The sequence below is a fragment of the Thermobia domestica genome, chromosome 1 (assembly GCF_964235325.1).
Source record: "Thermobia domestica chromosome 1, izTheDome1.hap1.1, whole genome shotgun sequence".
In the NCBI taxonomy this organism is placed as follows: domain Eukaryota; kingdom Metazoa; phylum Arthropoda; class Insecta; order Zygentoma; family Lepismatidae; genus Thermobia; species Thermobia domestica.
Window position 1 is genome coordinate 197,023,227 of NC_137454.1, and position 13,051 is coordinate 197,036,277.

The 13,051-nt window shown below is 33.0% G+C and overlaps 1 protein-coding gene across 1 annotated transcript; it reads left to right on the forward strand.

The window, feature by feature from the left end:
- Positions 1-2,370: 2,370 nt before the first annotated feature.
- On the forward strand, positions 2,371-11,678 carry LOC145678144 (trypsin-like). Its single transcript, XM_081748251.1, has 5 exons — positions 2,371-2,507; positions 4,934-5,078; positions 6,395-6,508; positions 8,288-8,434; positions 11,523-11,678. The coding sequence occupies exons 1-5, from the start codon at positions 2,371-2,373 to the stop codon at positions 11,676-11,678; spliced, it is 699 nt and encodes a 232-aa protein (XP_081604377.1).
- Positions 11,679-13,051: the final 1,373 nt, after the last annotated feature.

The following is a 13,051-nucleotide window of genomic DNA, read 5'->3' on the forward strand; positions in this document are numbered from 1 at the left end:
TGGGTGTCCATCATGCATTACATGTCTTGTTGTAATAAATTTCGCGAGAAAGGTCTCATTGGTCTTTACTACGAGTATTTCTAACTCCACATAGCTTTAGTCGCAGACATCATAGGCGTTATCAATTGACGAATTTTGAAAATAGTTTGCAGAATTTCTGGTGGGAGCTTAAGTTTTACTACACGTGCCCCCAATTTATGGTTTAATTCATTATGTAACAAGTATATAGTTACTAGTGAGCAAAATTAAAGAAAATTTAAAAAACAATAGAACAAGATAGCATTCTAGAAAAATGTGTAAATTTCTTGAAAAAGTCTACTGTGTAGCTTTGTTTGTGCGTTTAAAAACGTTTGAGTTTTATAATGTGATTCTTTTAAAACTCACGGATTTCATTTGGGTCTAGAATTTCTAACTGATGTCCGATTTTCATGCTGTTTGCGGCAAATGATCAAGGAAGGATGGGAGATGTATGGGACTATGTTTACTTGTTTAAAACTATTCAGGGTAATAGGCTATCGATCACGCCTCAAGAAAAACAGCAAATTTTCGCTAGTGTACCTTACAATTAAAATGAGGTTTTGGATTTTTGAAGCGAAACTGCAGAAAACCAATTAAGTGTTAGTGAGAAAACAAATTAAGTGTTAGAGGTAACGGCCATACATCACATGTTGAATAGCTATAGCCGGTTTCTTGCCACAAACGACGTAGAGATTTCTTGGGTGACTTAAGGAGTTGATAACTGACATCTTTCATAACACCAGCCTGCAGGATTCGATGCTTCCCTGTCTCACTCCGAAGCGACCCTGTTTCTTCCAATGTATTCATTAGTGACCACATCATGTTCCTGCCTGGGGAAGAATTTGAGGCAAATTTGTTTCTGAATACCATTTGCATAGCAACAACAGATTCCGTTCTCCAAAGTTTTAACGATAAATTTATGTTGTTCTAAAGAGTACACTATTCTCACTGTGCGCTGATCATACTCACACAGTAGCACAGAATTGTACAGCACAATTCCCAATACAGCCGGCCCAGTTTCCTGATTCTTAGTGACCTTGGCAAGGTTGCCATCTATCGAAGAAAACTCAAATCTACACACCATACTGCACTTCATTCCAATTGTAAGGTACACTGGTGAAAATTTGCTTTTTTTCTTGAGCCGTAATCGATATTATCCGGATTCATTTAAACTAATAAACATAGTCCCATAAATCTCTCATCCGTCCTTGATCATTTGCCACAAACCGCATAAAAATCGGACTGCATCAGTTAGAAATTCTAGACCCAAATGAAATCATGAGTTTTAGAGAGAATCTCCCTGTATTTTAGTGGTTGAAACAAAATGTCGTCTGCCAACAATATACCATGACACCATATGCTAAGCACTTCTGTGTGTCTAATGTTATATTCAATGGTTTTCAGTACTGTAACGACAAGAATGAGTTGAAATTTTACTGTATAAATGAACAATTTCTTTACATGAAACCAGTAGTTTAAATATAACTGGGGAACTGAATTGAAAAACCTCCCGTTCCACATTATTCATATTTTCAGTTTTTCTTAATTCATCACGATAACAATCACGCGGGTGACGGATCATCTACAAACGATCAATCTCGCAGGCCAACTACTACAGTTTTCTCCAAAAGTAGGGACCCATAGAATTTACCCTTTCACTTATTTTTGATGTAAAGGACGAAACAACATTGCACATTACTGTAGATCCCCTATAAACTGAATATATGGGATCAGAGTAGTTACAAGAGACAGTACTGACTTCTCACGTATTGTTAAGGCCCTCCTCTTTTTTTTATAAAATGAATTGTCACAAATATGGCTTATGTTAGTAAATGGCTAGTCAAAAATGTTAGATTCTGGTACTATGATCAGTTGTCTTGGGGCTAATTTGGTAATTGGTAATGTGATAAGGTATCGAATCGGTTTCCGTCTGAAAACAGTATTATGACATAGTTCCAGGTTTCTGAGATAACAATTTTTAGATTCACTACTGTCGGAAAGCGCTTTTCACATGTTTTCCGTATCATCTGAAATTTTTATTATGGCCCTTATAATTTTTATTATTTTCATTCTTGGAGAAGATTTTCGAAAGAAACATAGAGCCCTTATTGATTATGATATTAATTGCTTTACTGTTCAGCGTTTTTCTTGACTGTCTTTTCACAAATGCTTTCAGAAAATTCTGAAGTCTTAACGAAGAAGATTGCTACTTCTTCTAAGGCTATTTTTCGGGTGTTAGAAAACATTCTATTAGCGCCTTGTTCACATACTTTATTGCGTTTAAGAATTTGACTTTACATTGCAGGAAACAAGCTTCTATACATTACGAACCCGAACACCCGCCCAGTAAAGATGCGGTTTGGAACAGCTTTAAGGAAAGGAGGAGACTTCAAGACTTCGAGAAGTGTCTCAGAAACACCTAAAGAAGTGATCTGCAACACATTCGACGAATATTCTAACCACCAGAGAAGTTTAACGAATTTCGAAAGGTATTCTATCGCACCCGAGGTTTGGGCAGAGCACGAGAAGTTATAGGAGCACATCTGGATGTCCCCGTGTGTTTTCTTTCAGAATGACATAAATGTGAGTTTTGCTAGAGGTTTGGAAGATGGGATTAGGCTGTCCAACGAAACACCAATCAACAAAATGTTGTATTTAGTCCTTTATTACCTCAGGAATGTGGTCAAGAAGAATTTATATTTGTTTTGTCCCGCAAGAAATTATTTCTGAGCGAGTATCTCCCTGGAATCACCCAATCATATTCGTGAGGAAACGCTCAAAATATTGTAAATTTCTGTCGGATCTCCGGGAGCTTAATTTTCAATCGAGCCCTTTAATTTTCTGACAACACCTACGGGGATGCTTTTTCACGCTGATCTGGGAAGCTTCTATATTCTTTGTTCGACTTAGACATGAATAGTTTCAGTTATCACTAAAAGAAATCAGTAGGAGTGCACATGATTCTCAGTTCCAGACTGGAATTTATATTTACATTGTGTTATCTATGAGTCACATTAACATGCCTATTGCTTTTAACAAACTTGTGAAACTTACGTTCGCAGGTGTCCCATTGCCAACATCATGAACTATTTTGATGATTTTGTAATGTGGCATCATTTGTGAACGAAATGTTGGTCTATGGAAAATTTTAGTCAAGACGTATCGTTGGAGAGGTTTGAAGCGGCTTCAGAAAGACAGTAACCTGTTGCACAAAAAGACTGTACTTTTGTTTTATTATTTACTGTAAGCGTTATTTATTGATTGTAAAATAGTTTCGTCTATTGCTTAGTTATCAATCGGATTTGATAACGACAGAAACTCAATCAGCTATCATTACCTTTTCTCCCTGTTTTAATTTTCTGTGTAATAGAACATTTAAATGAACAATAAAATGTCTTTGTTTGAAAACTGCACACAACTTATGTGCTTCGTGCTGATTCGTCTTTTTGTCTTTTATGTATCTCTATGTAATATAATGACATAATTATGAATAAGCTGAGAGATAACTCTAACTTCACCTTCCCAGCCTAATTCACCCTCACAATTTGGTCATTTTGCAACAAAACCGGTAGTAAATTGAGCCTAGATGAAACCTTATATACTCCATGTACTTCCGGACCTTGTAGTCTTTGGGATGTTTTTCAGAAGTCACTGGGTAGTCTTTCGTAGGTCTTTGGAAGTCTTCGTGAAGTTACTTAGAGGTCATTATGCAGCCACACATAATAGCTACTCAACGAAATCATCAAGACTTGGAGAAGTCAGCGTAGCCGAAGCAGTTATGGCCGTAGAATCTTCCTGCAGAAGTAGACCTGTAGGAAATTTCTTTTTCTTTAACTAGCATGTCTCTCTTTCTCAAAGAATGCTGCCTGCCCTTATCTGTATATGCCTACAAAATCGTGTTATTCGCAGAATATTCAAGAGAATATTTTCTGAACCAAATCCCCAAAACTCAAACTAACGACGTATGATTTAAATCGAAGAATTATATCCTCCTGTTCAAAACAGCTCTCTATTTCTCCAAATTTCACCACAACTTTTAACGCTAAAATGTTTCTGTTTTCCCTGGAAGAAATACCCAAGTGGTCTTGGAATGTTTTCCAATTTAATGTTTAAAGCATACACGAGTCCTGAGTTCTAATTGGTATTCCTTGACACAATGTTTTGCTTTACATATCCTCAGAAATTAGTGGGTGAAATTTGACCTTTGTTTACATGCTTATACCAAAGATACCATCAAATTCTACAATACTATTAGAGTTTAGGAAAAAAAGAAACAATAGTCAAAAAATGAGGTATAAGCTTATACCAACCGATATAACGTTGTCGTACTGAGAAAAGCAAAATGACATTCATGAATAAAAGATTTTGTAAAGTTTTCGACATAAAGAACAGAAAGAAATCTATAAATCGAAAATCTAAAATTGATGCTGTTCGAAAACCATTCTAACCACTGAGGTAAAACAGCCACTTGTTAGATCTTCATTATCACACTGGCGAAACTACAGTGCATAGTACAGTAAATGAAATTATCCTAAATTTATCATTAATTACTAAGTTTTAATTTATGTTGTTCAGAGATAAGATATATATCACAATATGTATAACATCAAACTAAACAAAATAATTTAGCTAAAGATAAATTTTCATTTATAGTTTCCAGCAAAAAAAGAAAAAAAGAAAAAGGGAAAGAACTAATCGTTCGGCAATATTAACTATGCACTTCGTTGTTAATAATACATTGAAATTTTAACTTTACTAGGCGACGAGATCGTTATTTCTTTACGCGTGCATACGTAACAAAAGTCTGAGTTAAGTAACAGATTGTGTATGTGCTGTAAGTCTTACTAACCATAACATACGCCTTTATACAATACTACCTGTAAAGGACCCATACCAATAACTGTTTCTTTTGCAGTGATCCAATTGGGATCCGTATTTTAGCAGGAACTATTTATCTATATGGTGGAGGCCAACCGAGAGATGTTGTGGAAGTTACTGTTCATCCGGAGTTTCAGATTTTGCCTGGTAATATTCCAATCAACGATATTGCCGTATTGAGAGTAAGTGCTTTAATGTAATAGGATTAACTTGAAATACGTCTTCATTTAAATCTAGAATTAATTGAAACATTTTTCCAAATCAACTTGTGAAGTTTTTTTTATTTTCGTTTGGATTAGTAAATGGAGAAGATAATCAGCTGTATGCTTGTTCACTATCTACATACCTATAGTATATTCCTTCGAGAATAATATAATGAAGTTAGTCTAACATGATTATGTGCTCTGTGATACATTTTATACAGATTATCTATTCTTCATTATAGAAAAATATATCTGCTTTCTTTGAGAATTTGAAATTACTTGATTACCTAGGAAACTAAGTAAGTCAGATGGGAAGGATATATTTGGATCATGTTTAAAATGACGTTTGATTATGAATTTTCTAAGCATAATCATGAAACGTGGTGTATTCAACTTATAGGTCTTAATTGATTCTGGTATTTGGAGGTGAGTTTGGAAATAAAATGTAAGCTCCTCATCAACTTAAACATTTATGAGAGTAAATGTAATAAAATAACATAGACATAAAGGTATTTCTTCTAGTACGAAGAGTTTCCTGTCAGCTGTCACAACTAACCGAAACTAAGGGTGGAAATATTCCAACATAAAAAGAAAAGAATGGTTCGGCCATTATACAGTGCATTGCACTTTTGTTAATTGAGATAACAGTATCTCAACCTTAAGCATTCGACAAGGCATACGTTCGTGTCTGTCTGTCCGTTCTACGAAAAGAAGTCTTAGGACTTTCCTATCTTAATTGAACTCCCTGTATTCTTGCGGTTTCTCAAAATACGTATTGCATGGAATTCAAGTGAATAGGATCAGAGCAAAAGAGAATAAACACATCCAAATTGGAAATTTACCTATATGTATATATAATTTTTCATAACAATATTCAAAAGAATATAGTTTTATTAAATTTCACGTATGATTTGCTTATTACTATTTTATGTAACCCTATCATCTTTGTTCTTGTGTTGAAAGAAGTATATAATTGAAAAATCAGCCCAAATTTCAAATTTTCTTTTATTTGCAGCGGAAATACCTTTTTACCATTGCGGATATAAAACCATATTTCTTATTTAAAGTTGAGAGTAGGACAATAAATTCTCTCTATTCTAAGAAAAAATTCCATCTTTTCTACTTTTCGTAACTGAACTAATATAAGTAATTATAAAAAATCAACAGTTTAAATAAGAGATGAACGGAAAGAATAAAGTACTTACACTGATTGAACAGCAATAACAGCAAAATATAGTGTTTTAATTTTCTTTAAATAAACCTCAATTTCAGTAAAATATATCTTTTTGTGTTAGTTGGAGCTACCATTAATATTCAATGAAAATGTTTCTGCCGCAAAACTACCAGATGCTGGTGAAGAGCTTCCGTCAGGTACTGCACTCAATGTAACTGGATGGGGTTTCAGACAGGTACGTTACTGCTTATCTTTTATAAAAAAAAAATAAATATTAATAAAAGTTAAACTATTGAGCTGACCGATAGACTTATTTGTGTACCGACCAATCTATTGATTCATACAATAATGTACACGAAGTAAGCTTTTAATCTTTAGAGAATACTCAAATCCGTATCATATTACTTTTTGCTTTCATATTTCTTTTTTCTAACCTTTATTGAACATGACTTGTAAAAACGTAAAATTAAAAATATAAATAAATTGAAGGAAAGTAAAAATAATGGAATGAGATTTATTTCCAATTGAAATATAGTTGTCGATATAATGCAATATTAAATTGTGGTGATTGGTACTATCTAGACATTTCTAAGCAACTTGTTATCAAGTCAGAGTAGCTTGATCAAAGTTAGGACAAAGGTTATGTATTATATATGGAAAAAACAGGAAGGATAACGAAGTCAGAAATGATAATAGAATAGAAACTTTGTTGTGGTAGTCAAAGAAACATGTCTGCAAGGTAGTAGACCCTTGTCAAGGAATCTACAGCTAATTACATAACAGAATATTTTTTAACTGTTACACGAGGACGTATAATAGGTTGATCAAAAAAAAATTATTTAAAAATAACTTTAAATCTTGCCAATTTAATTTTCAAAGTGATTACTTCTTGCACTCCAGTAACAGTTCAATTAGAACACCAACTTTGAAAGAGTCTTGTCGTAGGCTGTCAAACACCTCCTATTATTTGGTTTGAATATTTTGTATTTGGCATTGAAAAGAACACAGTGCTTGAAGTCTTACTGTAAATTGTACTTCTTGTCCTGTATAGTCTTACTGATAAATGGAATACATACAAATTAATAAGCCAATATCGTGTTCTTAAGGTTGCGTTACATATTTGTATCTTTGAATTACATGCGCATGTGATGTAAGTTGCTTTTGATTAGAAGCAGAATTGGCTTTTGAGAAACACACGCAAATCACTGATAAATACTTAGGTAATACTTCACGAATACTTAGGTACAGAATGCAAAGTATGTTTAAATTGTTTTCATGAAATATTTCTAATAACTCAAATGTGTAGAAATATAATGTACCTGGGTAGATATATAACAGTCTTTAATAATTTCATTTTCTTCAAGGATATACGTATATAGTACTAACAGAATGTAAGTTCTGCACACAAGAGGATTCAGGTTAATGGAAAATATTTCCAAGAAATAGAAACAGTTTTCTGGTTTCAAAATACCTGTTGATGGGTATTTCAGTTTTCTGGAGTAAAGTAAAAACTAATATAATCGCTCGCAGAACATTCTGAAGCCTCCTTTTCCCATTCTTGGATTTGCATTTCTCAAAACTCTATTTTATATACAGCTTTGCATACAGGAAGAGTTTAGAATTTCATATATAATTTTCAGGAGTTCAGTTTTAGTCCCATGTGTCATTGTTCTAATAACTCGAGTGGAAACGGCAGAACAGTGCTAAATTTGTAATTAATTTATTATTATTACTTTATTAAAATATATTATTTTCATACAATCGATGATTCTATTTATATTATTATGTAATTATATACAATTAAATATTTAGACTTTTATGAAGCCAAATAATTTTGTAACATCCCTGCGTTTCAATGTTTACAACACGATTTTTCCTTTCAAGGAGTCTGAAATAAAAGTAACAATATTAGATATAATATGTAATTAATTAGATTAGAAAAAATAATGTAGTAATTGTCCGTACTGTTCCTTTGTAAGTTGATTCAATCAATATGCTTCAATTTAAATTCTAGGAAGGTGCAAATAATATTTCACACACCTTGTTATGGACAGAAGTTCCTATTGTAAGTAAAGAAAACTGTAACGTTTCTTACTCTGACTCTGGTGGTATTTACGAAAATCAGATATGTGCTGGAGGCGATGGAAAGGGCTTTTGTAAAGTAAGTTCAAGAAATCTAGTATTTAAACACATTGAGTGAAAGCGTTGTAGTAGAATATAGGTATTTTAAACGTATACATCCTTTATATTCTAAAGCTTTGCTTTTCGTATTATTTTCTCTAAGTTATAAAAACTACCTGCCAATATGATAGAACCCCTATGATAATAATGATAAGAATGAATGCTATTTATTTGGTTAGTTTGCTATAAATTGTGTAATTATTATTCTACTTTTAAGCTTTGTTTTCAAATAAATTTTCTTAAGCCATTACGAAATTTGAGTACCCCTTTAAAAGAAATATACTTCTTTTTGTTACTGATTTATATAATTTCGAAATCTGTTACCTTGATTATTTCCTTATATTAAGCTGAAATGCTCCTTCGTCACATGGGGAGAATAGGTTTATGGAAGAAAACATGTATTAGCCATCCTCCTTTAGATATGCATTTTAACGAAAAAGTGATGGACAAGAATCGATAAGATATTCTACTTTTGGCATCAATTTTGAAAAATCTTACCCTGAAACTAAAGTGATATGATGAAACCTCAGCTTGAGTTCGGTACTACAAGTGATACTATATTCCAAACATAATTTCAACGAGTCAGCTGTTACCTCGATCCTCAAAACAATGATTGCGACACTAACTTCACTCATTTTTGAAATTCGATTTTTCAACACTTTTTTACTTCCCATCTTGATCGGAGATAAACCTAGAATTAAAAATAAAGCATCTGGAGTGGCAATATTCATCTCTGTGATTTCGTAGATAAATTTCAAGCAAATAAGGAAAATGGTTCTATTGGTCTCTAAAATTTTTGATAGTGTTGCCTTTAAAACACGTTTAAGTTATTTATTCAGATTCAGCAATTTAAGCAATTTATTCAATTTAGAAGTTTTCTTTTTAACAAACATGTTACATTAGTATTACATCTAATTATGTAGATGAATTTCGTTAGATGCAAAGATCATAATGACTCCTATAGTAAACTGATATCTTAAACTGTCCATCGCACATGGCTATCACACAAGTATGTATTGTTCGAAATTAAAGTTACATGCAATATATGATAAAACGAACATTAACATATTAGTAAAATTCATCCAATTTACTTTTGCAGGCAGCAAAATACGGAACTAATTTCTTTGTTTGCAATTGATATTAGCCATATGACAGGATTGCCGAGTACCGTTTTTAAATGAGTTTTCTTCATATATAGGTTTTCAAAAAAAAAAAAACGAAAAGAATACGCTGAATCAAATCGAATTTCATTAACACTGCCATGCATCTTCTGTAAATTGTTTTGGTCTAAATGAGTAAAACTATTTAACTTTGTATCAATATTAAATAATGTAGAGTGCTTGAAACTTAATTTTCCTATTTGAAAATGTACTTTAAAGAGCACTCTATAGTGTTATAATGACATTAACCTAATAGGTCTATAGCATTGAAGTTGCCAGAAGAAATCATGGTGCTCATAATTATCATTTCGGAGAAGCATTCTTCGTACCCAAGCATTCTTTTAAATAGAAACCATTGCACTGACCCTTGTAACCAGTTGAAATATTTGACACATGGTCTACAAATTCTTTACGGGCTTTTGCGATAACAATTTAAGTATTTTATTTTGAAATTTAAATCCAGAGATGAAGCGACAGTGATATAATTTCACTTTTATGATGTCTCTATCTTTTAGTTTCCTGTAATTATACTGGTTTGATTTGATTTTAGTTTAGCGCCCCTTTCAGCAGCAAGGCTATATGAGACATGGGCCTACAGCTTAATGTGGGATCTGAACCACATGAGTCCACGCCTGGTCTCCCAAGAAAAAGCACGTACGCTAACCGGTTAGTCACAAGAGAGATTTATACAAGTTGGAAATATTGACGAGATTAGTAAAAATATAGGAAGTAGTACTAAACTCCTTGATAATGCAACTCATGAAGGGTTGTGGTTAACTAAGTATAACATCTTTAATCGCGTGATGATGGTAAGCGCATTGGCTATCAAGTGTCATTGTTTATAACTATCTGGGCTAGAGTTCGCTCTTTATTAATTCATTTAGTTCCCCAATTGCCTCATGACGATGAGCCAAAACCGGAAGAAGTTAGAGTTACCATCGGGAAGACAACTCAGAAGCTGCACATTCTGAAGTTGATTGCACCAAGAATTCGGCTCAATTTTAACGCAATAAAGTATTATTATTATTAATAATAATAATAATAATAATTACTTGAGCATCCAATTTCTTTTTAATATTCTCTGTTCTAAAGCGCAGATGGTAAATTTTGATGAATTCACTGGCGAGAAAGAGTACAAAAAGAAATAACAAAGTATATAACCAATTTATATGTATATATATAATCAGTATATGTAGGGTTAAATATAGACTTTCTGAAAAATGTTTCCTTAACACAAGTGTAAAATACTTATTTCTTGTGATAGATTACTAATATAAGAAACTTTGTAATATCGGGAGTCAAAAGAAAACATTTTGCATGTCAACAGAATCAGTTTCGATATCACTATACTAAGGGAAGAGGAAAACCTCGAGCTGGACATCCCTATGTCTACATCATTGGTCTACAGTAGGGGATTATAGACATACTTTGATAGTATGATTCAATAAACTATACAATTTCTAATAACAGTTCTCACTTTTCTGACTACCGCATATGCAGATCTTTCCGTTCTTTTTTAATTTCATGACAATATGAATCCACGTTTTTCTTTTTTCCCTACAAAGTCTTAACACCTTGTGTGTAGTATTTGAGTATCGGAAGTCATAACATTTTGTGGTGACTTCTTTAGCGTTTTAATTTTCCATTCGAAATCACAATAACTACTTCAATAAAATTACAACATAACAAATCATGATATAAACTGTGTCTATTGACTTTTACTGCTCTTATGCTCTTGTAACCTTGTATAGTAATACAGAAAACCGCTCATGCCCTCCGTCCGACAAACTCTTCAACCGACAACACAACAGCAGTGACGTTGCAAAACAAACACCTAAGTTTATAATTTATAACTATAGTTATGTTTTCTCTAGATAAATCTTTAATATTGTTTTTGTTCGTTTTCAGTACGACGGTGGTAGTCCTCTAGCACGCAACGGTATCTTATATGGAATTGTGTCCTGGAGTATTTCTTGTGGAATATGGGATTTCCCAGGTGTTTATACTGAAGTTTCATCATACATAGATTTCATCAACGGAGTTATTAACGAAGCAAAGATATAAATGTATTATTTAATGCCAATAATCTTAGACATTTTGAAATAAAAGCAATAATCATTATTATCATGTTTGTTTTCACACTCTCTGTGAGCGTGCATGTGTTATAATATAGATCGTTTGATTAAATTTGAGTTAAACATCCCTTTATCAGCACTGATGATGTATGAGATGTGGTCGAACAACTTAAGGTGATATGCAAGCATCATAAAGTCTTCGGATATCGAACCCACACACCTTGTGCTAAAAGGATTTATTCCAGTCATATTGTCACGTAGTACTGAGTATAGCACAGGTAGTAAAAACGCAATAATATACCTACTTGTCGTTATCAAATACTGTTCATTTCCATTTAGCAAGAACTAACAGGAACGATTTTGCTGCATCTGGTTGATGAAGAATATGTAAGTAAAATATGTTGAGCAATTGCTTCTGAGCTTTCGTGAGTGTGTTATTATCAATTCCATACCGTTTCTAACTTAATGTCTTGAATCAGGTAATAGTCGCCGCATAGAAATTCACTATGATTGATGTTCAAACTTCTGGGTAATTTGTCTTTGAGTTAATGAATAAATGTAAAGAAACATAATTTGGTTCTTGCATTTGGATCACTCTAAGGCCTTGAACAAGTTAACGTGTACATTTTCTAATATGTGTGTAGTGCTAATAAAAATGAACTCAATTAGTGAAAGTAATATCCTCTGTCAGCGAAAAAATGAAGCAAAGTGTTTCAGTTTAACGTCCCACGATTATCTCCTTTAGGCTAAGGGAAATGGACGATTAGGACAAGTGAATGATGATAAAAAAAAGTAGGTAGACTGAGACTGTAGGAGGAAAGTGACCTCGTACTGACATAATAGTTGAAATCTTCTTAGGTGTAGTGTACATATGGATGTGTAATCTCCCCGGAAGTTATCTTCCCGAAAGAGGTAAACGGTTCAAGTTGAGATCAAAATGATACATTTATATATGATTTACTGAAGGTTTCACACTGTAACTCAACCACTGCAATCTTTCTATTACATACGGTCAGTTTTTAACCCTAGGAGTCGGGTTAACCGGGAGGGTCTTCTTAAACCTAGGAAGTAGTTTTTGTTAAGAAATCTTAAGGAAATGTTATAAACGATTTTTCCTTACTTACTTGTTTGTTACAGTTAAATTCTCAATTTGCAATATTGGGATAAAAATAGTTCATAAATAGCTTAAAAATTGGTAGTGAAATCGATTGAGACACTTAGGGGTATCAGAAACCATTTCATTTGTACGTCATAACAAATATAATTTAAGTAACAGACTATTATCCACCCAGAATATCAGAGGTAATAAAAACATTCACATGCTTACGAATGAAATAACCGCATTGGCACATCAGGCAACAG

What these genes read in the sequence shown, in the direction of transcription:
- LOC145678144 (XM_081748251.1), top strand. Translation starts at nt 2,371, where the DNA reads ATGCGGTTTGGAACAGCTTTAAGGAAAGGAGGAGACTTCAAGACTTCG. An exon ending in ACGATATTGCCGTATTGAGA is followed by an intron (nt 5,079 to 6,394) that starts GTAAGTGCTTTA and finishes TTTTTGTGTTAG; the next exon opens with TTGGAGCTACCATTAATATT. An exon ending in ATGGAAAGGGCTTTTGTAAA is followed by an intron (nt 8,435 to 11,522) that starts GTAAGTTCAAGA and finishes GTTCGTTTTCAG; the next exon opens with TACGACGGTGGTAGTCCTCT.